Source organism: Pseudochaenichthys georgianus, chromosome 9, assembly GCF_902827115.2.
Source record: "Pseudochaenichthys georgianus chromosome 9, fPseGeo1.2, whole genome shotgun sequence".
In the NCBI taxonomy this organism is placed as follows: Eukaryota; Metazoa; Chordata; class Actinopteri; order Perciformes; family Channichthyidae; genus Pseudochaenichthys; species Pseudochaenichthys georgianus.
In genome coordinates this window covers 1,443,324-1,469,639 of record NC_047511.1, presented here as the reverse complement: position 1 = coordinate 1,469,639, position 26,316 = coordinate 1,443,324, and the positions used below count along the sequence as shown (strand labels likewise).

Sequence of the window (26,316 nt, the reverse complement as noted above, 5' to 3'; positions counted from 1 at the left end):
TCAATGACAGAGGTCCTGCTTTCACGAGGACTCGGAGATAAAGCAGTTATTTAATGGAAGCGGGCGTCTTCAATGCATTCATGGTGAGCGAGCCAACTCTGGGACTGAGCCACAACAACATGCAGCCTGACTCTTAGCCGGCGGAAGGTCAGTGAAGGTCACAAAAACAACATTTCTGGTATTCAGTGATGATGTACCTGAACAGGCCCGATGCTTTTGTTCCTCCCTCCTGGCATGCCATCCTCTCTGATTGCTGCATGACAAAAACAAAAAGCAGAAATCTCAATCTACACGTGGTCCATGAACACACCACGGATCAGGGTTAGTGTCAGAGCTCTACCTAGTGGCTGAACCTGATCCCACAGGGCTTTGCTTCACATCATTTGTTTTGGTCCTTTTTCACTTAACTTTTTGTTTTTGTTCGGCAGGTAGAGAGGTTTTTTTCTTGACATGGGATTGGTTTATTAGAAGCAAGGAGTTAAATGTATTTCAAGTGTCAGGACATGCCTGCTTTCATCACAGTATTTGAAGAATAAATCGGCCATCAGGCTGAAGCAGCACTGAAGGGTTATTTACAACCAGCATCCACAAGGGGGCAGCGTGGTACCTGAGATGAACCCGTCTCTGTCATGAGAGGACTTCCTCTCTTATTGCCCTGCATGCACAAGTTATGTTTGAAGTTTTCTTAACTACACATATTGTTGATTTAGTGTATTTAGAGTTACTGAAAAGATTGATGTAGATTATCAAAAAGCTAATCACAAAGTTATAGTTTTCAAAAATGTAAAATATCAATTGGTTGTCAATTGTAGCAGGAATTACACCAGAAGAGGACTTGGTCAGGTCTGTTCCTGAGCATGACGGGTTGCAGCTCATGACCCCTGTTTTACTCACAATTACACTTTGGAACCTTGACAGAGACTCAAGCGTTTCATAAATACAACCAAGCAAATGGAATCTATCAAACCATTACCACCCTTTCATGTAATCATTTAGAAGAATGATATGTGGACATGTATAATTGCTTGACGTTTTCACATTATTGTCATCCATAAACAACATGTAACCAAAAATGTGAAAATATAAAATAGGAAATTCTCATAATCATCTTCATTTTTAATAGGTGGAGCCACCATAGGGTTACAATGTGTGATGTGTCCACCCGTTACCTTTGCGGTTCATCCCCATCTGCAGACACTTGAGCAGGCGGCAGTACTGGCAGCGGTTGCGCTGCTTGCGCGACATCTCGCAGTTCTTGTCGCGGCTGCAGCGGTACACGCGCTTGTTGCAGATGCTCCTCTTGAAGAAGCCCTTGCAGCCCTCACAGGAGATGATGCCATAGTGCAGGCCTGTGGCACGGTCTCCACAGATAAGGCAAGTACGTTGGTCAGCTGGATCATCTGCAGAGACACACAGCAGAAAACGGAAAGGAGACATTTAGAACCACTTCCAACCACTTCTTAACACTAATTCCTCCACATCGTGAAAAAAGTGGGTGCAAAAACCTCGCTGGAGGCACACGTTTTTAATTGAGATCATGGGGGCTGTTGGGGCTTAAGCACGAGCCAGGCGCTGGATAATCCAAAGAGTTCTTAAGCTCCAACTCTCATTTTGTGAAAGTGGAGGTGTAACAGGCAGCAGGAGGAGACGTCTTGTGTATGTTTTATTCAGCAGCTCTGAAACCACACCACTGATTTGTTTCCAGTGTCTGCTTTCTCTCCTCGAACAACAGCAGTATCACATGAAGAGGCCTCAGACCTGTTCATCTCAAATGTTGCTCATATTTGCTATATCAATTTGCAACATTCAATTCAGGGTATTGATTATCAATCCATTTAGTACTTTTAAAATGTTCTAAAACCTGTTCTTACAATTGGTCTCTTGTTTTCCATAACCGCCTCCAGGCCTGTCTGGGCCCGGATGCTCCACACAGGCGCTCTCTCAATTATTAGCCTTCCGTTTGCCAAACACACTTTCTGCTGATCACTCCAAACTGTGAACAGTTGGTCGGACAGTAATATATTAGGGCTGTAACGTGGAACACATGTGAGGGCATATTTAAAGACCTGAGGAAGTGGTCCTGTGGCACAAAGTGTCCTGAAACAAGTACTAGAATGACACTGTGTGTTGCGGGTTTATAAAGGCTGGAAATGAGACATTCGAAACAAGAAAAAAAGAAAGTGATTTAATAAAGACGTTGGATGTTTGGGAGACCGTACGTGTGCGAGGGGATCAAAGAGAGACTGAGGACCTTCTTCATGAAGCTACTTTACTAATCATGAAGGTGCTCGCATACTGTTAAGACAGCAAAGTGAGAGAGCTGTTGGAAATCTTCCCTAATCCCCATCTACCTCCAGGCTGCATACCGCCATGATCAAACTCACTCAGGAAGCTGCTGAGAATTAAGTGGGAGCACATATTCTCTGCTTACCACATCCTAAGCTCACACACACACACACACACACACACACACACACACACACACACACACACACACACACACACACACACACACACACACACACACACACACACACACACACACACACACACACACACACACACACACACACACACACACACACACACACACACACACACACACACACACACACACACACACACACACACACACACACACACACACACACACACACACACACACACACACACACACACACACACACACACACACACACACACACACACACACACACACACCAAAAAGCCCTCCTTACCAAACCCCCGCCCCCTTGCTGACAGCCGCTGAGAGCAGATGGGTTGGACGCCATGGTTACAGAGAATAGCCTTGCAGTGCAAAGACAGGCTGAAGAAGGAATGTGGCCTGCCGCTGATCTGGGATCAGGTTGGACTGATACATGTCCAATATGATTCCTAAGAGTCAGTTTCTTTAAAGGTTCTGCCACTATAATAGGAAGTCCTGAGCAAATACAGCATTTGCAATGTTGGTTGCATGAAATAGGAATTTTAAAAGAATAAATAGATTGCAATAATCCTTAACGGCAGCTTCACCAGGTATCTGTCAGACAGAGCATTTGTGGGGCAGGGATCATTTAATGGGATATCAAAATAATAAAACCTTGAACCAAAGCTAATAATCAATAAATCACAAACAATGTGAAGGTGCATGAGGGCGAAACAGTCTGAGGTGAGACACTTAAAGTGGGCCTATCATGCTATATTGGAAACATATATTGTAGGGCCATACCTATACAAAACATGTCTGTGAAGTTTTTTGCTTAAAATACCAAACAGATCACCCATTGTAGCCATGCCTCATACTGCTCATACCCCTCTTTTGCAGCCCTGTTGCAAACCGTCTGATTCTGCTAGCCACGCAGCTTTCCCCTGCTAACGGGAGAAGCTCAGCTAAACGCTGCGGTGATTAAATGCCATGTTATGCTCCTAACCACTAACCAAGCTTTATTTCTGAAACAGTATGGAGCTCAAACCTTTCTCTCTCGCAGGGTTTACCACAAGGACATTACGTTACACATATGCTCTCCAGCAGCCTACAGCCTTAGCTCCATGGCTAGCTCTGAGTGTTAGCATGCTTGCTAATGTAAACACAGCATATTACTCCCAAAACACGCTGTGTATTGTTTCTGATACAGCACATAGCTTGACATTAAGTGTTTACCGCTAGAACAGTGCCATTATATGTATTATATATAACAACTTTACTCTAAGCCTCCAGCAGACATCCTGCTGAATACACAGACACACAGCTGCACTGTGACGATAGGTTGGGACGTGTCACGTGTGCCGGAGACGATAGGTTGGGACGTGTCACGTGTGCCGGAGACGATAGGTTGGGACGTGTCACGTGTGCTGGAGACGATAGGTTGGGACGTGTCACGTGTGCTGGAGACGATAGGTTGGGACGTGTCACGTGTGCTGGAGACGATAGGTTGGGACGTGTCACGTGTGCCGGAGACGATAGGTTGAGACGTGTCACGTGTGCCGGAGACGATAGGTTGGGACGTGTCACGTGTGCTGGAGACGATAGGTTGGGACGTGTCACGTGTGCTGGAGACGATAGGTTGGGACGTGTCACGTGTGCTGGAGACGATAGGTTGGGACGTGTCACGTGTGCTGGAGACGATAGGTTGGGACGTGTCACGTGTGCCGGAGACGATAGGTTGGGACGTGTCACGTGTGCTGGAGACGATAGGTTGGGACGTGTCACGTGTGCCGGAGACGATAGGTTGGGACGTGTCACGTGTGCTGGAGACGATAGGTTGGGACGTGTCACGTGTGCTGGAGACGATAGGTTGGGACGTGTCACGTGTGCTGGAGACGATAGGTTGGGACGTGTCACGTGTGCTGGAGACGATAGGTTGGGACGTGTCACGTGTGCTGGAGACGATAGGTTGGGACGTGTCACGTGTGCCGGAGACGATAGGTTGGGACGTGTCACGTGTGCTGGAGACGATAGGTTGAGACGTGTCACGTGTGCCGGAGACGATAGGTTGGGACGTGTCACGTGTGCCGGAGACGATAGGTTGGGACGTGTCACGTGTGCTGGAGACGATAGGTTGGGACGTGTCACGTGTGCCGGAGACGATAGGTTGGGACGTGTCACGTGTGCTGGAGACGATAGGTTGGGACATGTCACGTCGGCAGGATGTCGCCAATGACGTTATAGGAGCGAAAATTCTGGATCTGCTTGTTAGGATCCCCCTTTTTTTCTTTTTTAGAGATGTGGGTACGGAGGAAAAGAGAGAGGGTTTTGCTTTCTGACACTTTGTGAGTTCCCGACGCACCGGGGACACATTTATGTATAAAAGATATCAGAGAGTGCATTTTGCATAATAGGTCCCCTTTAAGTTAATGTCTTGTTTTAATTCTCGACATTGAGCCTGGTATGTTTCTTCTAGTGATGAAAATACAACATTTGGGGATATTTCACTTCTTTTAGTCACTTAAAATAAAAATAAATAAAACAGTTTTGTTTTTCAAATGGAGTTGGATGTTGCTTTTGTTCTCGTAAAGCCCTGCTTACGCCTCAGTCTGGTCCAAGAAGCAAAGAGCCAACATCTCATGTTATGAGGCAGGATTCACCTGAGAGGAATTAGTTAGGGTCTTAGGGTCACGTCTTTTCTTTAGGGAAATAAAGACGTGTGATGTTCTGCTCTCGACGTTGTTAAGACATTTTCAATAAAACAAGTAAACCAAAACGTGTTGGATGAAGTGCTTGCAACAAATGAACACCTGTGATTACAGGAGGGGCACAAGCAGACATGGCTGATGGGTCCAAAGCCCCCAATGTTCAGTGGGTGAGAGAAGGCTGCAGCGCTCTTTATTCTTTAAAGAACACTCAAGCCCATTTCCTACTGGTCAGAACACCCACCAACATCTGGCTTTTGTCTTTAGTGGGAAAGGTTACCAGCGCCATTCATTCCTGGGACAAATGACTGTGCAGCAGTCACGCTATTTATCGGCTCCAGCTCTGTGGGCAGTGATGGAAACACGACACCAGCTGGACATGAAGTCAACAGGGATCTAAACAAATGTTTGAAATGTAAGCTCGCCTCAAACACAACCTTATTGCAGTCAGATAACTAACAACTTCGCCTTGCTGATCAGAACCCAAAGAAGGCTCATCAAATGATCTTTATGAATGTCTCTGGTTTGAGAGCTTGAACGACAGGCTGAATAAGTAACAGACATGAAAAAGAAGTACAGATAGGGCTCTGACAGTCCTCACGTTCTGGTGCAATAAAGGACCTCACATCGGACTCAAAGGGAACATAAAGTCACACTCGAGTCCTGGTCATAGGGAAGGAGTCGAGAGCCAGGATGTGATCATGTTGGTGCAACAAAGGGAATCATCAAGCTATAGTGACTGTTTAAAGAAAGCAGATAGAGCCTCAGGCAGCACCACTGGTTGCTGGGTGTGAAGAGTTCTTCTGAACAAAGGTGCTGGTCGTGATAAACACAAGTGATACTGGGCATGTGTTGGACAGCAGCTCACGAGGAGCCGGCACGTGAGCGGCCGCAGAGCAATGCAGCAGACACAACAGGTCTGAGGCTGCAGCAGTTAGCGCGCACACACACACACACACACACACACACACACACACACACACACACACACACACACACACACACCACACACACACACACACACACACACACACACACACACACACACACACACACACACACACACACACACACACACACACACACACACACACACACACACACACACACACACACACACACACACACACACACACGACCTTTGCCCTGCTATGGGATTCTGTTGTTCCAAGTCACTAATGAGGGCAGACAGGTTTCCTCACTGACTGTGTGCCCCCCCCCCTGACTCTAAGTGCCCCCCCCCTGACTCTAATCCTTCAGGGTGCAGAACGCCCACACTCCAGGACTGGCAGGTGAATCAAGCCGCGCTATCATACAAGCACATTCACGTTGGTCCACACTGTGGTTGAAGCGTGCTTCTTTTGGTGACATGTCATGTGCCATTTTCTGCTCCAAAAAAAGCGTTATACTGCTGTTAATTGTAATTTTATGAAAGTAACATTTAATATTATACAATTGTCTTCACGTTAGCTGAAGATGAGATGGAGTTTCAATGCAGGCGCCGTGTGTCTGGCAGCATGTGATCACATGGTTAGATATGATGTTATGCATGCTGGTTCCCTGGAGCTCTGCTCGCTGGCTGCACGTTTCCTTCGCATCTCCTTCAGCGCGTTTCAGCCTCTAAAGCCTGCTGGCTGATCTCTACGCTGAATGCACGCTGTGTACAGACACATATGTGTATATACGTTAACCTTTCAAAGGGGGTCAATACAGCAGCTGAAGAGCCCCCCCTCAGATGATAGCGCTTATCTCACGGGACAGTTCGGAGGTAAGCTGATATTGGGCCTATTGTCAAGAGGTTGAAATCACCACGTGATTGAAGACACTGTTGAGACAATACACAGGCCAGAGTAACATTGTCTCTCACACTCAGATGAGCAGGATTAGAGTGTGTGTGTGTATCATTTAAAGATCCAGCTCATCAGAGGCATGTGACGGAGCGGAGAGCTAAGCCTCCCAGATGGGGGCTCATAGCAGGCTGCAGGGTTCATGTTCTAACAGTAATTAGAAGTAGGTGGGGGTGTGCATGGCATCAAGCCTCTGCCAGATAATGAGGGGTGCGTTGAGGACTTCTTAAGCCCAGAGACAGATTAACATTTAAATGGCGTGAGGTTTAAACGTGCTGCCGCCTCACTGTACGGAGACAATGGGCGTCACGCAGGGAGGCCGTCCCGGGATTACAATGTGACTATTCTGGGGACTCTGCAGCACAGAGGTTAAGGGGACTCTGCAGCACAGAGGTTAAGGGGACTCTGCAGCACAGAGGTTAAGGGGACTCTGCAGCACAGAGGTTAAGGGGACTCTGCAGCACAGAGGTTAAGGGGACTCTGCAGCACAGAGGTTAAGGGGACTCTGCAGCACAGAGGTTAAGGGGACTCTGCAGCACAGAGGTTAAGGGGACTCTGCAGCACAGAGGTTAAGGGGACTCTGCAGCACAGAGGTTAAGGGGACTCTGCAGCACAGAGGTTAAGGGGACTCTGCAGCACAGAGGTTAAGGGGACTCTGCAGCACAGAGGTTAAGGGGACTCTGCAGCACAGAGGTTAAGGGGACTCTGCAGCACAGAGGTTAAGGGGACTCTGCAGCACAGAGGTTAAGGGGACTCTGCAGCACAGAGGTTAAGGGGACTCTGCAGCACAGAGGTTAAGGGGACTCTGCAGCACAGAGGTTAAGGGGACTCTGCAGCACAGAGGTTAAGGGGACTCTGCAGCACAGAGGTTAAGGGGACTCTGCAGCACAGAGGTTAAGGGGACTCAGAGGAAGACTCTGCAGCACAGAGGTTAAGGGGACTCAGAGGAAGACTCTACAGCACAGAGGTTAAGGGGACTCTGCAGCACAGAGGTTAAGGGGACTCAGAGGAAGACTCTACAGCACAGAGGTTAAGGGGACTCTGCAGCACAGAGGTTAAGGGGACTCAGAGGAAGACTCTACAGCACAGAGGTTAAGGGGAGGTTAAGGGGACTCAGAGGAAGACCTCACAGTCAAACAACTGGCCTGCTCCCGTTGCCCCTGGAGGGCCCACGGCGGGCCCACAGCACGTTGGAGGTGACTGACACGGTTCCATCCTCAGAAAAGCCTCAGGCTCCTTCATCAATGCAACACACACTATTATTAAGACACTAGAAATAAAAAGGAAATAAATAAAGACTGAAATAGTTCAATTAAAAAGTGCATGTTAAAACTTTGTTCATAATTGATTATTTTACGTATTATTTGTGTGAGAAACGGCTGGCCTATCACATTTCAAACTAATGTAAACAATACAAAAGTCAGAGTAACTGGGACATGTTGTGAGCAGGAGAACATTAGTGCTGCGTCTCTGCCTCGACTGGTTGGGATGCAAAGAAAGATGACATGAACTTCCTAAAGCCACGTTGCCCAGAGTATACATGAGAGTTGAGCACAGGTTCAGTAAGAGTCCCAATGAAGAGCTCTCCAGCTACTTGGCTTCAGAGTGAAGCAGTGACACCTCCATGAAGCCTGAGAAGAGGCCTTAACCTTCTTCCTCACACAAAAGTGCATCTGGATAGCCTTTGACTGTATAGGGATCACCTCTGCACACGTTACTGTAAGTAGAGCTGAGCATGAGGTCCTATGAAGGACCCTGGCCTCATAAAACATGAGGAAGATCAAATAAATGACGGGCACCTCCCCAGCCAGCCATTTGCCAGCCCATGTGCTCATGGAGGGAACACATCCAAACCATATATCCAGCCTGTGAAACGCCCGACTTCCTCACCGAGGGACAACACAATGGCCATTAGCTGCCTTCACTTGGCTTATTTGCCAAATCTATCACCCTGTCTTTCAAGTGCATGGCCACCATATAAACAGGAGGATTCACACCTTCACACACTTGATCTCAGATTGTCACGTCCTGTGACTCCTCCTCCTCCTGCCTGTAGAGCACAATGAAATATGCATGACATGTTCTACTTCCTGGAGGCCTGTCTGCTGCATGCGACGCCCAGTCACACGTGGACACAGAAGAACAAGGACACGATGAGTTGGATTTAAGCGAGAGCCTAAATACATTTGGTTTTTAAAGAGTCATTCGACCTAAACAACGCTCACATCTGTATAATCCCAAGAGCCTGTGGTCAGAAACCTAATCAGGATCTTAAGACCGTAAGGTCATTGCAACTGTATCCATAGCAACCAAAGTGTGGACAGCATGGTGCGCTACTATTACCACGGTCACTGCTTTCACTCCACCGTTCCAACCTGATGGTCAATCAAGACGAGTCGTGAGCCCGTCAGAACATCGGTGCGGCTCGAGAGCCGCTTGTACATGACCTTCTGGCCCCGTCACCCCCCCCCCCATTTAATGTTCTTTCTGCAAATCTACCAACGCTAACCACGTAATGACTTTGAGTTAAGAAACATGTCGTTTGGCTATTAGGGTCGTGGGTGAGATGTGAGGAGACCATGAAGAGTGATAAGTGCTTCATCTTGAACTCCCCCTCGGGTGCAGAACCCCCGACGCTCTGTGTCACCCCTCACCCCGACGCTCTGTGTCACCCATCACCCCCGACGCTCTGTGTCACCCCTCACCCCCGACGCTCTGTCTCACCCCTCACCCCCGACGCTCTGTCTCACCCCCGACGCTCTGTGTCACCCCTCACCCCCGACGCTCTGTGTCACCCCCGACGCTCTGTGTCACCCCTCACCCCCGACGCTCTGTCTCACCCCCGACGCTCTGTGTCACCCCTCACCCCCATTAAAGGCTGCATTGTTTCCTAGGGGTCAGCCTGGGTTTCATCCCAAACTTTCACGCAAACCATGAAATGCAACACACACACACACACACACACACACACACACACACACACACACACACACACACACACACACACACACACACACACACACACACACACACACACACACACACACACACACACACACACACACACACACACACACACACACACACACACACACACACACACACACACACACACACACACACACACACACACACACACACACACACACACACACACACACACACACACACACACACACACACACACACACACACACACACACACACACACACACACACACACGCCTGCTGCTGAAGGCGTTTCTCTTCAGGTTTTGTCCCAGGCTTTCCATCACAGTCATGCCCAGCTGACACGGGAGCGGGGGATGGAGGAATGTGCTGTACTTTTCCGCTGCTGGCCCCCTCCCCACCTCCTTCTCTCCTAGCCTTTCTTATTCCCCTCCGCATATCTCTTCTACTCTTCCCATCTGACTTATCTCTCTACCTGGGGCTGAAGGGAGCACCCCCCCTCCCCAAGACTATGACTGGTATGTACAGAGACACCACACATCTAACACATTCACAGGGGTTAGGCATCCGAAGACCCTCCATGAGTCAGAGCCAGCATTCCTGCAGCCCACACTGTGATGCTAATCTTTAAAGTTGCCTGCATGGAGTTGCAGATTGGGCTCCTCCACGAGACAATGGCGACCTGTTGACATTGCTGTCTTGATAATATACACCCAGGCTTAGAGGCTAAATCATTAGCATTGAGTGATACCACACCAAAGATAGGGTTATGACTGTTATGCTAATGTACCACATGTGATGTTACTTTGTGGAGTCATGTGGGAAAGGCAGCGACTGCAGGAGTCTGGCTCACTGTCAGCGGTGTTTGCATCTCAAAAGACTATCCACCCACCTTTACAAACATTACAACACATTTCATCAAAAAGCAGAATATTCTAAATGTGATGCAGATAAAACTGGCAACGGTGGCATTTAAATAAGGAATAGTCTGAAAAATTAAGAAATGAATATGTATCTTACATTTAATAGCAATTTGGTATTCAACGCTTTTGGCCACTAACGGCTACATTCACATTAAGGTCAACACTGGAGCACTTTGGGGTGAAGGGTCTCAGGGACACAGCCACATGCTGACTGCAGTGGGGTTTGAACCCGTGACCCCCTGATGCCAGCACCAGCGCACTAACCCACTGCGCCACGCGCCTCCCGCCACTCTATTGTTTAGAATGTAAATATAGAATGTTGGTGAGTAGGAAACAGTTTCTCAGTTCAATTTGTTTTCTAGTGTTCCTTTCAATGATTAACCTTTTCTGTATAATTAAAGAAAAGAGACGATAAAGAGAAGTTATATACGCTGTGACCAGGAGCCTGCCTGTTCTTCAGCTCACACACACACACACACACACACACACACACACACACACACACACACACACACACACACACACACACACACACACACACACACACACACACACACACACACACACACACACACACACCACACACACACACACACACACACACACACACACACACACACACACACACACACACACACACACCACACACACACACACACACACACACACACACACACACACACACACACACACACACACACACACAGTGTTGTTAATGAATGTTGAGTCTCCCCTTCATTACAGGGGGGGGGGCTTCCCAGGGCCACCAGTGAAAGGTGGAGCTGTCTGCGCCTCAGCTGATCATGAGAGACATACGTGCTACCATTAAGAAGATAACATGTGCACACTTCAACCCTGTGAGTGTGTGAGCTGTGGAGGGAGTGTGTGAGCTGTGGAGGGAGTGTGTGAGCTGTGGAGGGTGCATGCAGTTGAAAAACACTCCCCTCCCCAGACAAAGATCTGCAACATGACGGACCGGTTTGTGGGGTCTGCCCGGACTCGGCTCGGTCGGGGAGATGGCTGTGTTTCAGTGAAATGACGAGCATGACTGGAAAGAGCAGCCTCTGTCACTGACTATTTATAGTCAAGCGTCACGGAGTCACGGAGTCCTGACCTCCCCCACTGTCACTATTGATCTTCACACTGCTGCTGGCCCTGCTCCGACATCCACATAAACAACCTCCCATGCTCCCTTCTCTCCATCCCCTCTGCCGCTTCGTGTTCCTCTGAATAACTGCATTGTTTCACATCAAAACAAAAGGCTTTCTGACGAAGCAGTGCTAAACAGTAGTGAGGAGCAAAGCCTCCCCCAGCTGGAGCACAACCAACGCAGCTTCTGGCTGAGGGATTACCGGGGGGGATGGGCTGCATACAGTAACATGGTTCCTCCACATGCTGCACTCAAGTCCTTGAAGGAATATACATCCAACGAAGGACATACTAACAGGAATACTCCCATTGTGTCTTAACTCCCTGAGCCATTCTGTTTGGAGGATAAGCAAGTCAGGACTAAAGCGATGTGCGTGAACTGTACAATCAATAACAAGCAAGACAGGCGCTTATCAAAGGACATGTAGTGCTGAGGAGACCAGGACACTTGTACACAAGGGGAGGAAGAGGGCGGGCGGTGCGGTGGCTGCTTGGGGGGGGGGTGCAGTGTGAAAACTGCAAAAGGAAGGTTATTTTATTCTTGCACTTAAAATAATTCAAGTAAACAGCCAAATGAAGCAAGCTGGGGAAAGCATCATGAGCACGGTTCAAGGGAAGGTCTCCTCTCAGCAGTCGCACATCTGAAGTGCGCTGTGTAAACATACACAATGATTGAAACCGCAACGAGGAAATGAGTAAATAGGGGCAACAAACACAGCCCTGTGTGAAAGCAGTCTGTGTTGGGCTGGGGGTCCATCAGAGTGGGCTCCATCACATCACCACTGTACAAACCACACACACGTACCAAAGATCAATACAGACGGAGGCACGGCACCGAGGCATGGCATGCCCCCACACACACAAGGCACTGGCATGGGTCGCAAGGACGGCTGAGACAAGCTGCAATCGCTCATTAGCCTGGCCTGAGAACCATTAGCAACTGGACGCATGAAAGGCTGAGCCTCTCAGACGGAGCACACATGGAAAAGCATTGTAGTATTGGTCTGCTCAAAGTGAAGCAAGGTTCTGGAGCGGTGTCTAAGGGACGTTTTTCAACAGTGGTATTGCATCCATTCATGCTATTTCAAAGGCAATATACTCCTCAAATATCATCATGCAGACATTGGTCAAATATGTAGCTACAGATTAGCTACATTTTAATCTAATGCATATTAAAAGACACAGAAGCTAGCCTCATCAATCAAACAAAAAAGGTATACAATAGGAAATATTAAGATCCCAGAAAAGTGTTTAAATAGATTGTTTTTATAGCACATCTTTTCTCCTTTTCACACATAATGCTAGGTCTAAGTATGACTGATTCTCTTACCTTCCCATGTATCCATTTCATGCTCCTCCCAGTGTGCCTGGACCCCATTCATACACAGACTTGGCTAAGAGAAAGCCAGTGGTCTCCTCATGTCTTTTCTTCCTCTGCCTCTCTGTCTCCTCTCCCAGCAACCTCTTTCATGGACAGCCTGCCCCTCTCTGACCACAGCAGAGCAGAGCCACACCACTGGTCACTTTACTGCCTGGTCACATGACCAGAGTTCAAGCCCCGGGGGTCACGGCTTGGCTTGAGGTCCAATGACAGCTAGGGGTTATCTGAGTGGAACTGATAGTCCTATTTTCGCTGCCGTTCAACAATACTGACCCCACCAACACCCTCCCACCCAAATTAGCCTCCCCTCCCCTCCACCATGCCTCTGGCACTTCTGAAGAGGACCAAAGTGCATGTCCAAGCATAAACACAGGTTCAAGCTGACAAAACACACAAACATTAACAAATTGAAGCACTTGGTGCAACAGGGAAGAGGTGTAAAGCTACAGTTTCACAGCTAGCTTGGTAACTAAGGTGGAGCCGCCTCCTCTGTTCCGCGACATTCCTCATATGAAGCCAGCAGGGCATTCAAATTCAAAGTTGGGAGTAATATCACCAGATAAACCTGCTTGAGCTCTAGTGTTCTCCATCAGCTCAAGTAAGCTCAAGGTTATTAGCAGCAACCACTACTGGGAAATGACTAATCGTACATTCAACTTTAAGTCTTTAAATGTGTTCGGCCTTGGAGCTATATGATCAGGAAAACAACCTTAAAGGAACATAAATGATGTACTGACGGTTTAGATATAGCGCTATTGTCCCAAAATAGTTGGATGATTGATGAATCATTAAGTGATTCTCTTTTTATTGGTCAATGGGATTCCTGGTGATCGGGTCTTTATTGCCCACTACATAACTGCAGTGTTCCTGGTTCCAATCTGACAAGCACTTGTATTGCATGTCGCCCTCTATCGTTGTGTTCAGTTTGCTACTATAAATAATTCAAAATAATCAAAAAAATATAATAAACTATCTATCTCTCTCACTTTATGCTGCGTTTCCATTACAGTTTAGGAACTGGGGCAGTAACTATAGTAACGCAGTGTATAGCGGAGCCGTGACGTCATCCTCAATGCGAACCACAAAACCAACACAGCCGTTAGCTGTTAGCTCACAGCTCCTCAGACCTGTTCAGAAACTAGACAGAAGCTAAACAAGTACAAACCACAGACTGTCTGTGTCATGGCGAATACAGTCGCTGCTTTATTTATGTCTGTATAGGCCGTTGTTGTGAGTGTGGACGGTCGGAGCATATATAACGTTAGCTTAGCTGATCTCCATTCAGAAAACACGCATTTTAAAAAGGTGTTTCTCTGCCGTCTGTCTGCAGACTTGTCAAAGCATTAATGCATGGTTTTTACTAACCGGTATCAGTGTGTTGTTACTTCGGCATCATTTTGAAATGTGTATTACAATTACATCACGGTCACATATGTTCATCTTGTTGTAGTTGTAGCTCCCTTGCCAGCGATTCTCTCTCTAGTTTAGCATACTCAGCCCGGTTGTTGGCCCGGAAAGAACCTGAATTTGGAGAGCCAGAAAACTGTGAAATAGGACCCGCTAGCCAGAACTACGCCAAGTGGAAACGCAACAAATAACGGGCCGGGCACAGCACGGCACGCTTAAACCGCGCTCCGCGTTGTAGTGGAAATGTGCCATTATCATCCAGTGGGTTCTCTTCCATCACCCCCCCCTGTGGCCTGGGGTCAGGGGGCCACAGTTGCCCCTTTCACACCACGCGGTTCCCGTTCTAGCTCCGTGCTTGCGCTCTTCTGGTTCGGAACCGGTTTTCATTTTTCAGCCCCCATTTTGTTCACACCGCCCAGAGCCCGACTGCTTGCTGCCGCGGCTGCGTCATGACGTCACCGTTTACGTCGCTGATTGTCTCCCCAACGGTGTCGGGTCGATGATCGTGTTTCTTTTAAACCATACGAAGCCAGATTAAATGAAATAACTACTTCTCAACCCTCAAACTTTTCTCCAGAGTGCCGTGGTTCATTGTTTATTAATGTGTTTCAGCAGCATTTACCGACCGCTGCAGTGCTGCTCGCTGTTTGGCATCAAAACGCTGTTATGAAAGTTTCTCTGGTATAAAATGGGTGATGTTGGCATAGCAACCGAAGCTAAACTGACTATCTTGACTACTTGTTGCTATCCTATTGTGGCATAAGCCGTTTTCTACAGGCACATTTTACCGGCATATTTTTCATTATGATTCTACTTGTGATAGTCGGACACGACAACCTGAGCAGCCCATGTATTGATTCCATCCGATAGCTGCAATAATACAAAACAAAACGTCTGCCTCTCTCCACAATGATCGATAACAGTGAACGGATGGTCAAAGTAAGGCACACATAAACAGAACCACACGCAGCCTGGTTAGTGCTGCCTGACTTTATAAAGTGTGTGGTCGCGTTTTAGTCACTTTGCTCAGCACTACTGCTTGTTAAAACTTTTATTTACTGTACTCGCCATAAATTGCTATTTCTCAGGTTGATCCCGCCCCTGCCCCCGCCTCCGACGTAAGCGTCTCTAAGACCGGCTCTAAGCACCGACAACCGGTGCTTACCAAGCACCAAAAAATTGTCGGTCGAGAAGCAAGAACCGCATACTGACGTATGCGGTTCTTGCTTCTCGACCGACAATTGCCCCCTCAGTTGTATTCTTTGCCCCCTCACTTTGAGCATCATTCTTCCATCAAAAAGTACAATAAATGTCACAATTATTAAATAACTTTAAATAATTATTTTCCCCAACACACGTTACTATGTTTAGACCAGATATGTGGGCAGGCAGTCAAGCAACGTGTAAAAAAGCCTTAATCCCAAATGAGCTTGTAGTCTCAATGTTAGCGTGTGTGCTTAGCTGTAAACACGGTCGGATGGGTGAACAACACGTCCCCGTTTTCTGGGCATTGTCTTCGGCATAGCTTCATTTGCACAGCTCTGTGAAAACAATATGACATCAACAAAAAATAAGACAGACAACTACAGATAGCACCACACATGTTATTATTTAGGGCTGCCTGTATGGATCAGGTTTTTGCCAAAGCGAGCCCTTTTACTAGAATAATAATATGTTCTGTATTATAGCCTATAAACCGTATTGGTACAATGAGCGACATCTAGTGACGGATTTTGGAACATTGATTTGATTTTTTCCATGGCAGTTTGACTCCAGAGACAAACCAGGGGACTTTATTTCTATTTGTAATCTGTGTCTGTCCATTTGGTGTAGTATTTGATCCAATATTACATTTGGTTTTTATGTTAGTCACTTTCTTCAGAAATGCCAGGTTTTAGGCCTTGGTTTGAACATTCAATCCTAAAAATATAAAATAAACCAGATACATTTTTTCTTTAATCCTGATATGACTAGAGTAGATAGTAAGTAAGTACATCTGATAGGAAGACGAGTCAAGGGATAGAGGAGAAAAGGTTATGGTATAATTACAGAGCCTGTCAATTCATAATTGGGGAAAACAAAGATAGTCTGTTAACCAAAGTGCAGCCATCTGATAATGGACTATCTGTTATTAAAGATCAGAGGAAAGGAACGGAACGAGAGGGGTCAATCGGGAATACAAATAAAGAAGCAAAGAGATTGTAGAGCAGTGAGAAGGAACAAAGCTGGGGTGTCTCAATTCATTACATTGACAGTATTTTAAGTTGGTTGTGAAAAAAAAATCGCCCCCCTGGATTTTTTTAAAAGCCCCCCTCAGTCATTTCATCCTGGAGCCGGTGCTGCTGCCTCCTCTCTACCTGACCCTCACCACACAATACTTCATCCTCTCCCGGCTCCAACCTACTAATACCACTTGTTCACTCTCACAGCACCCCCCCCCCCCCGGGGACCAAACCCCCCATGAGAATGCTAATGACCTGCAGCATTAAGTCACATACTGTATAAGGAGCTTTCACATTCAATGCAACAGAGGGAGAGATATCTTATGTGAATACAGGCAGAGACAAAACCGTGCCTCTTGGCTCGGGGGGGGGGGGGGGGGTGGAGCTGTCAGGCTGGGTGAGTGGGTAAGCAGGTAGAAATACGAGGACGTGTGTAAACCTGTTGGTGTGATCAAAGGCTGTCTCCCAGGTTACTCTGCTCTAATACCGTAAGAGTCTACTGCCATATGTCACTGCGTCAAAGGCAGGGCTTACAGGAAGGACCTGGCCAACGGTGTCTTGTAATTGTATCTGTGTTTACCTGCAGATGTGAGCATTAATATTCTTTACAGTTCACCAACAGCCTACACCTTTTAATGCATGCAGACGTTCTTAAGCTTCCAGAAACCTTGGCGACACGAAGTTCTCAGTTTACTAGCTTTTTGTGTTATTGTTACATTCCCCCTTTAAGCCCTCTTCACACTAGGTTTGCAGATCACCCCCCCCCCACCTATTTCAGGCAAGCGAATTAGAGTGGGACTAAGCAATGTCTGTGTTCTTGTTCTGTGTAACATACGGTAAAAAAAAAGATCACGCTATATCAATATTATTATTATGTCGGGTCTTTATCTGTTAATATATTAATCACAGAGAAAACCAAAAACCTTGTAAGAGTTGCATATTGGACCTGGATACATCTTATATTGGGATGCTGAATTTGTGCAATATGGATGAGAATTTGCACTGGAAATTTGGCTTGACAAATTACAAAATAACGCAGTCCTGCTTGGGATTAAGATCAGAGACGGCTCTTAGAATTATTAAAACTACTAAAGGTCTCCTATGTAATAACAGTCTTGTGCCAATATAGGCATAACAGACTTTTTCAGATTATGGTAAACCCAATTATTTGAATGCAAATAATTGTTTTGATAAATACTCTATTATGGCGCTTTTCCACTGCAGGACCTAGCACGGCTTAGTACGGTATGGTTAGGCCAGGCTCACTTTATGCTGCATTTCCATTACAGTTTAATAACAGGGGTAGTAACTATAGTAACGCAGTGTAGGCGGGGCGATCGGCTGTTCGGCGGGAGGAGTGACGCTGCGTAAAACTGCTGTGACGTCATCTTCAATGCGAACCACAAAACCAAAACATCGGCCGTTAGCTGTTAGCCCTCAGAGCTCACAGCTCCTCATATCTGTTCAGAAACTAGACAAAAGTTAAACAAGTACAAATAGTGTTAATTTCGTTAACTAAAACTATGACGAAATATGTTCGTCAACGACCTTTTTTTCCATGATGAAAACGAGACGATGACGAGACAGCAACGACGGCAGTAAACAATAACTGTAACGAAATCATCATGCAATATCGTTGACGAAAAGTGACGAGACGAAAATGTAGTTACTAAATAAAAACTATGCCAAAATCTCTCATTACTTTCGTTGACGAAAAATGAGGAGACGAAATATTATCAAAGATAACGTTAAATCTCTGAGAGTCAGGTTTTCTCCCAGCAGTTCCACTTCCTGTGCCGCGGCAGGGCAGCAGCTGTGTCTGTGCCGCGGCAGGGCAGCAGCTGTGTCTGTGCTGCGGCAGGGCAGCAGCTGTGTCTGTGCTGCGGCAGGGCAGCAGCTGTGTGTGTCTGCTAATGTACCACATGTGATGTTACTTTGTGGAGTCATGTGGGAAAGGCGACTGCAGGAGTCTGGCTCACTGTCAGCGGTGTTTGCATCTCAAAAGACTATCCACCCACCTTTACAAACATTACAACACATTTCATCAAAAAGCAGAATATTCTAAATGTGATGCAGATAAAACTGGCAACGGTGGCATTTAAATAAGGAATAGTCTGAAAAATTAAGAAATGAATATGTATCTTACATTTAATAGCAATTTGGTATTCAACGCTTTTGGCCACTAACGGCTACATTCACATTAAGGTCAACACTGGAGCACTTTGGGGTGAAGGGTCTCAGGGACACAGCCACATGCTGACTGCAGTGGGGTTTGAACCCGTGACCCCCTGATGCCAGCACCAGCGCACTAACCCACTGCGCCACGCGCCTCCCGCCACTCTATTTGTTTAGAATGTAAATATAGAATGTTGGTGAGTAGGAAACAGTTTCTCAGTTCAATTTGTTTTCTAGTGTTCCTTTCAATGATTAACCTTTTCTGTATAATTAAAGAAAAGAGACGATAAAGAGAAGTTATATACGCTGTGACCAGGAGCCTGCCTGTTCTTCAGCTCACACACACACACACACACACACACACACACACACACACACACACACACACACACACACACACACACACACACCACACACACACACACACACACACACACACACACACCACACACACACACACACACACCACACACACACACACCACACACACACACACACACACACACACACACACACACACACACACACACACACACCACACACACACACACACACACACACACACACAGTGTTGTTAATGAATGTTGAGTCTCCCCTTCATTACAGGGGGGGGGCTTCCCAGGGCCACCAGTGAAAGGTGGAGCTGTCTGCGCCTCAGCTGATCATGAGAGACATACGTGCTACCATTAAGAAGATAACATGTGCACACTTCAACCCTGTGAGTGTGTGAGCTGTGGAGGGAGTGTGTGAGCTGTGGAGGGAGTGTGTGAGCTGTGGAGGGTGCATGCAGTTGAAAAACACTCCCCTCCCCAGACAAAGATCTGCAACATGACGGACCGGTTTGTGGGGTCTGCCCGGACTCGGCTCGGTCGGGGAGATGGCTGTGTTTCAGTGAAATGACGAGCATGACTGGAAAGAGCAGCCTCTGTCACTGACTATTTATAGTCAAGCGTCACGGAGTCACGGAGTCCTGACCTCCCCCACTGTCACTATTGATCTTCACACTGCTGCTGGCCCTGCTCCGACATCCACATAAACAACCTCCCATGCTCCCTTCTCTCCATCCCCTCTGCCGCTTCGTGTTCCTCTGAATAACTGCATTGTTTCACATCAAAACAAAAGGCTTTCTGACGAAGCAGTGCTAAACAGTAGTGAGGAGCAAAGCCTCCCCCAGCTGGAGCACAACCAACGCAGCTTCTGGCTGAGGGATTACCGGGGGGGATGGGCTGCATACAGTAACATGGTTCCTCCACATGCTGCACTCAAGTCCTTGAAGGAATATACATCCAACGAAGGACATACTAACAGGAATACTCCCATTGTGTCTTAACTCCCTGAGCCATTCTGTTTGGAGGATAAGCAAGTCAGGACTAAAGCGATGTGCGTGAACTGTACAATCAATAACAAGCAAGACAGGCGCTTATCAAAGGACATGTAGTGCTGAGGAGACCAGGACACTTGTACACAAGGGGAGGAAGAGGGCGGGCGGTGCGGTGGCTGCTTGGGGGGGGGGTGCAGTGTGAAAACTGCAAAAGGAAGGTTATTTTATTCTTGCACTTAAAATAATTCAAGTAAACAGCCAAATGAAGCAAGCTGGGGAAAGCATCATGAGCACGGTTCAAGGGAAGGTCTCCTCTCAGCAGTCGCACATCTGAAGTGCGCTGTGTAAACATACACAATGATTGAAACCGCAACGAGGAAATGAGTAAATAGGGGCAACAAACACAGCCCTGTGTGAAAGCAGTCTGTGTTGGGCTGGGGGTCCATCAGAGTGGGCTCCATCACATCACCACTGTACAAACCACACACACGTACCAAAGATCAATACAGACGGAGGCACGGCACCGAGGCATGGCATGCCCCACACACACAAGGCACTGGCATGGGTCGCAAGGACGGCTGAGACAAGCTGCAATCGCTCATTAGCCTGGCCTGAGAACCATTAGCAACTGGACGCATGAAAGGCTGAGCCTCTCAGACGGAGCACACATGGAAAAGCATTGTAGTATTGGTCTGCTCAAAGTGAAGCAAGGTTCTGGAGCAGTGTCTAAGGGACGTTTTTCAACAGTGGTATTGCATCCATTCATGCTATTTCAAAGGCAATATACTCCTCAAATATCATCATGCAGACATTGGTCAAATATGTAGCTACAGATTAGCTACATTTTAATCTAATGCATATTAAAAGACACAGAAGCTAGCCTCATCAATCAAACAAAAAAGGTATACAATAGGAAATATTAAGATCCCAGAAAAGTGTTTAAATAGATTGTTTTTATAGCACATCTTTTCTCCTTTTCACACATAATGCTAGGTCTAAGTATGACTGATTCTCTTACCTTCCCATGTATCCATTTCATGCTCCTCCCAGTGTGCCTGGACCCCATTCATACACAGACTTGGCTAAGAGAAAGCCAGTGGTCTCCTCATGTCTTTTCTTCCTCTGCCTCTCTGTCTCTCTCTCCTCAGCAACCTCTTTCATGGACAGCCTGCCCCTCTCTGACACAAGCAGAGGCAGAGCCACACCACTGGTCACTTTACTGCCTGGTCACATGACCAGAGTTTCAAGCCCCGGGGGTCACGGCTTGGCTTGAGGTCCAATGACAGCTAGGGGTTATCTGAGTGGAACTGATAGTCCTATTTTCGCTGCCGTTCAACAATACTGACCCCACCAACACCCCTCCCACCCAAATTAGCCTCCCCTCCCCTCCACCATGCCTCTGGCACTTCTGAAGAGGACCAAGTGCATGTCCAAGCATAAACACAGGTTCAAGCTGACAAAACACACAAACATTAACAAATTGAAGCACTTGGTGCAACAGGGAAGAGGTGTAAAGCTACAGTTTCACAGCTAGCTTGGTAACTAGGTGGAGACGCCCTCCTCTGTTCCGCGACATTCCTCATATGAAGCCAGCAGGGCATTCAAATTCAAAGTTGGAGTAATATCACCAGATAAACCTGCTTGAGCTCTAGTGTTCTCCATCAGCTCAAGTAAGCTCAAGGTTATTAGCAGCAACCACTACTGGGAAATGACTAATCGTACATTCAACTTTAAGTCTTTAAATGTGTTCGGCCTTGGAGCTATATGATCAGGAAAACAACCTTAAAGGAACATAAATGATGTACTGACGGTTTAGATATAGCGCTATTGTCCCAAATAGTTGGATGATTGATGAATCATTAAGTGATTCTCTTTTTATTGGTCAATGGGATTCCTGGTGATCGGGTCTTTATTGCCCACTACATAACTGCAGTGTTCCTGGTTCCAATCTGACAAGCACTTGTATTGCATGTCGCCCTCTATCGTTGTGTTCAGTTTGCTACTATAAATAATTCAAAATAATCAAAAAATATAATAAACTATCTATCTCTCTCACTTTATGCTGCGTTTCCATTACAGTTTAGGAACTGGGGCAGTAACTATAGTAACGCAGTGTATAGCGGAGCCGTGACGTCATCCTCAATGCGAACCACAAAACCAACACAGCCGTTAGCTGTTAGCTCACAGCTCCTCAGACCTGTTCAGAAACTAGACAGAAGCTAAACAAGTACAAACCACAGACTGTCTGTGTCATGGAGAATACAGTCGCTGCTTTATTTATGTCTGTAGGCCGTTGTTGTGAGTGTGGACGGTCGGAGCATTTACTGCGTTAGCTTAGCTGATCTCCATTCAGAAAACACGCATTTTAAAAGGTGTTTCTCTGCCGTCTGTCTGCAGACTTGTCAAAGCATTAATGCATGGTTTTTACTAACCGGTATCAGTGTGTTGTTACTTCGGCATCATTTTGAAATGTGTATTACAATTACATCACGGTCACATATGTTCATCTTGTTGTAGTTGTAGCTCCCTTGCCAGCGATTCTCTCTCTAGTTTAGCATACTCAGCCCGGTTGTTGGCCCGGAAAGAACCTGAATTTGGAGAGCCAGAAAACTGTGAAATAGGACCCGCTAGCCAGAACTACGCCAAGTGGAAACGCAACAAATAACGGGCCGGGCACAGCACGGCACGCTTAAACCGCGCTCCGCGTTGTAGTGGAAATGTGCCATTATCATCCAGTGGGTTCTCTTCCATCACCCCCCCCTGTGGCCTGGGGTCAGGGGGCCACAGTTGCCCCTTTCACACCACGCGGTTCCCGTTCTAGCTCCGTGCTTGCGCTCTTCTGGTTCGGAACCGGTTTTCATTTTCAGCCCCCATTTTGTTCACACCGCCCAGAGCCCGACTGCTGCTGCCGCGGCTGCGTCATGACGTCACCGTTTACGTCGCTGATTGTCTCCCCAACGGTGTCGGGTCGATGATTGTGTTTCTTTTAAACCATACGAAGCCAGATTAAATGAAATAACTACTTCTCAACCCTCAAACTTTTCTCCAGAGTGCCGTGGTTCATTGTTTATTAATGTGTTTCAGCAGCATTTACCGACCGCTGCAGTGCTGCTCGCTGTTTGGCATCAAAACGCTGTTATGAAAGTTTCTCTGGTATAAAATGGGTGATGTTGGCATAGCAACCGAAGCTAAACTGACTATCTTGACTACTTGTTGCTATCCTATTGTGGCATAAGCCGTTTTCTACAGGCACATTTTACCGGCATATTTTTCATTATGATTCTACTTGTGATAGTCGGACACGACAACCTGAGCAGCCCATGTATTGATTCCATCCGATAGCTGCAATAATACAAAACAAAACGTCTGCCTCTCTCCACAATGATCGATAACAGTGAACGGATGGTCAAAGTAAGGCACACATAAACAGAACCACACGCAGCCTGGTTAGTGCTGCCTGACTTTATAAAGTGTGTGGTCGCGTTCTAGTCACTTTGCTCAGCACTACTGCTTGTTAAAACTTTTATTTACTGTACTCGCCATAAATTGCTATTTCTCAGGTTGATCCCGCCCCTGCCCCCGCCTCCGACGTAAGCGTCTCTAAGACCGGCTCTAAGCACCGACAACCGGTGCTTACCAAGCACCAAAAAATTGTCGGTCGAGAAGCAAGAACCGCATACTGACGTATGCGGTTCTTGCTTCTCGACCGACAATTGCCCCCTCAGTTGTATTCTTTGCCCCCTCACTTTGAGCATCATTCATCCATCAAAAAGTACAATAAATGTCACAATTATTAAATAACTTTAAATAATTATTTTCCCCAACACACGTTACTATGTTTAGACCAGATATGTGGGCAGGCAGTCAAGCAACGTGTAAAAAAAGCCTTAATCCCAAATGAGCTTGTAGTCTCAATGTTAGCGTGTGTGCTTAGCTGTAAACACGGTCGGATGGGTGAACAACACGTCCCCGTTTTCTGGGCATTGTCTTCGGCATAGCTTCATTTGCACAGCTCTGTGAAAACAATATGACATCAACAAAAAATAAGACAGACAACTACAGATAGCACCACACATTGTTATTATTTAGGGCTGCCTGTATGGATCAGGTTTTTGCCAAAGCGAGCCCTTTTACTAGAATAATAATATGTTCTGTATTATAGCCTATAAACCGTATTGGTACAATGAGCGACATCTAGTGACGGATTTTGGAACATTGATTTGATTTTTCTCATGGCAGTTTGACTCCAGAGACAAACCAGGGGACTTTATTTCTATTTGTAATCTGTGTCTGTCCATTTGGTGTAGTATTTGATCCAATATTACATTTGGTTTTTATGTTAGTCACTTTCTTCAGAAATGCCAGGTTTTAGGCCTTGGTTTGAACATTCAATCCTAAAAATATAAAATAAACCAGATACATTTTTCTTTAATCCTGATATGACTAGAGTAGATAGTAAGTAAGTACATCTGATAGGAAGACGAGTCAAGGGATAGAGGAGAAAAGGTTATGGTATAATTACAGAGCCTGTCAATTCATAAATTGGGGAAAACAAAGATAGTCTGTTAACCAAAGTGCAGCCATCTGATAATGGACTATCTGTTATTAAAGATCAGAGGAAAGGAACGGAACGAGAGGGGTCAATCGGGAATACAAATAAAGAAGCAAAGAGATTGTAGAGCAGTGAGAAGGAACAAAGCTGGGTGTCTCAATTCATTACATTGACAGTATTTTAAGTTGTTGTGAAAAAAAAATCGCCCCCTCGGATTTTTTAAAAGCCCCCTCAGTCATTTCATCCTGGAGCCGGTGCTGCTGCCTCCTCTCTACCTGACCCTCACCACACAATACTTCATCCTCTCCCGGCTCCAACCTACTAATACCACTTGTTCACTCTCACAGCACCCCACCCCCCGGGACCAAACCCCCCATGAGAATGCTAATGACCTGGCAGCATTAAGTCACATACTGTATAAGGAGCTTTTCACATTCAAATGCGACAGAGGGAGAGATATCTTATGTGAATACAGGCAGAGACAAAACCGTGCCTCTTGGCTCGGGGGGGGGGGGGGGGGTGGAGCTGTCAGGCTGGGTGAGTGGGTAAGCAGGTAGAAATACGAGGACGTGTGTAACCTGTTGGTGTGATCAAAGGCTGTCTCCCAGGTTACTCTGCTCTAATACCGTAAGAGTCTACTGCCATATGTCACTGCGTCAAAGGCAGGGCTTACAGGAAGGACCTGGCCAAGGTGTTGTAATTGTATCTGTGTTTACATGCAGATGTGAGCATTAATATTCTTTACAGTTCACCAACAGCCTAAACCTTTTTAATGCATGCAGACGTTCTTCAAGCTTCCAGAAACCTTGGCGACAGAAGTTCTCAGTTTACTAGCTTTTTGTGTTATTGTTACATTCCCTTTAAAGCCCTCTTCACACTAGGTTTGCAGATCACCCCCCCCACATATTTCAGGCAGCGAATTAGAGTGGGATAAGCAATGTCTGTGTTTTGTTCTGTGTAACATACGGTAAAAAAAAAGATCACGCTATATCAATATTATTATTATGTCGGTCTTTATCTGTTAATATATTAATCACAGAGAAAACCAAAAACCTTGTAAGAGTTGCATATTGGACCTGGATACATCTTATATTGGGATGCTGAATTTGTGCAATATGGATGAGAATTTGCACTGGAAATTTGGCTTGACAAATTACAAAATAACGCAGTCCTGCTTGGGATTAAGATCAGAGACGGCTCTTAGAATTATTAAAACTACTAAAGGTCTCCTATGTAATAACAGTCTTGTGCCAATATAGG

General features: G+C 46.5%; 1 protein-coding gene across 1 annotated transcript in view; it reads right to left on the bottom strand.

The window, feature by feature from the left end:
* Positions 1-26,316, bottom strand: part of nr6a1a (nuclear receptor subfamily 6, group A, member 1a) — a 113,659-nt gene that overhangs the window by 7,495 nt on the left and 79,848 nt on the right. Inside the window, exons 3-4 of the mRNA XM_034091238.2 lie at positions 1,170-1,400; positions 198-253 (exon numbers count right to left, since the gene is read on the bottom strand). Coding sequence (XP_033947129.1) covers positions 198-253; positions 1,170-1,400 — 287 coding nt within the window. The remainder of the gene's footprint in view (positions 1-197; positions 254-1,169; positions 1,401-26,316) is intronic.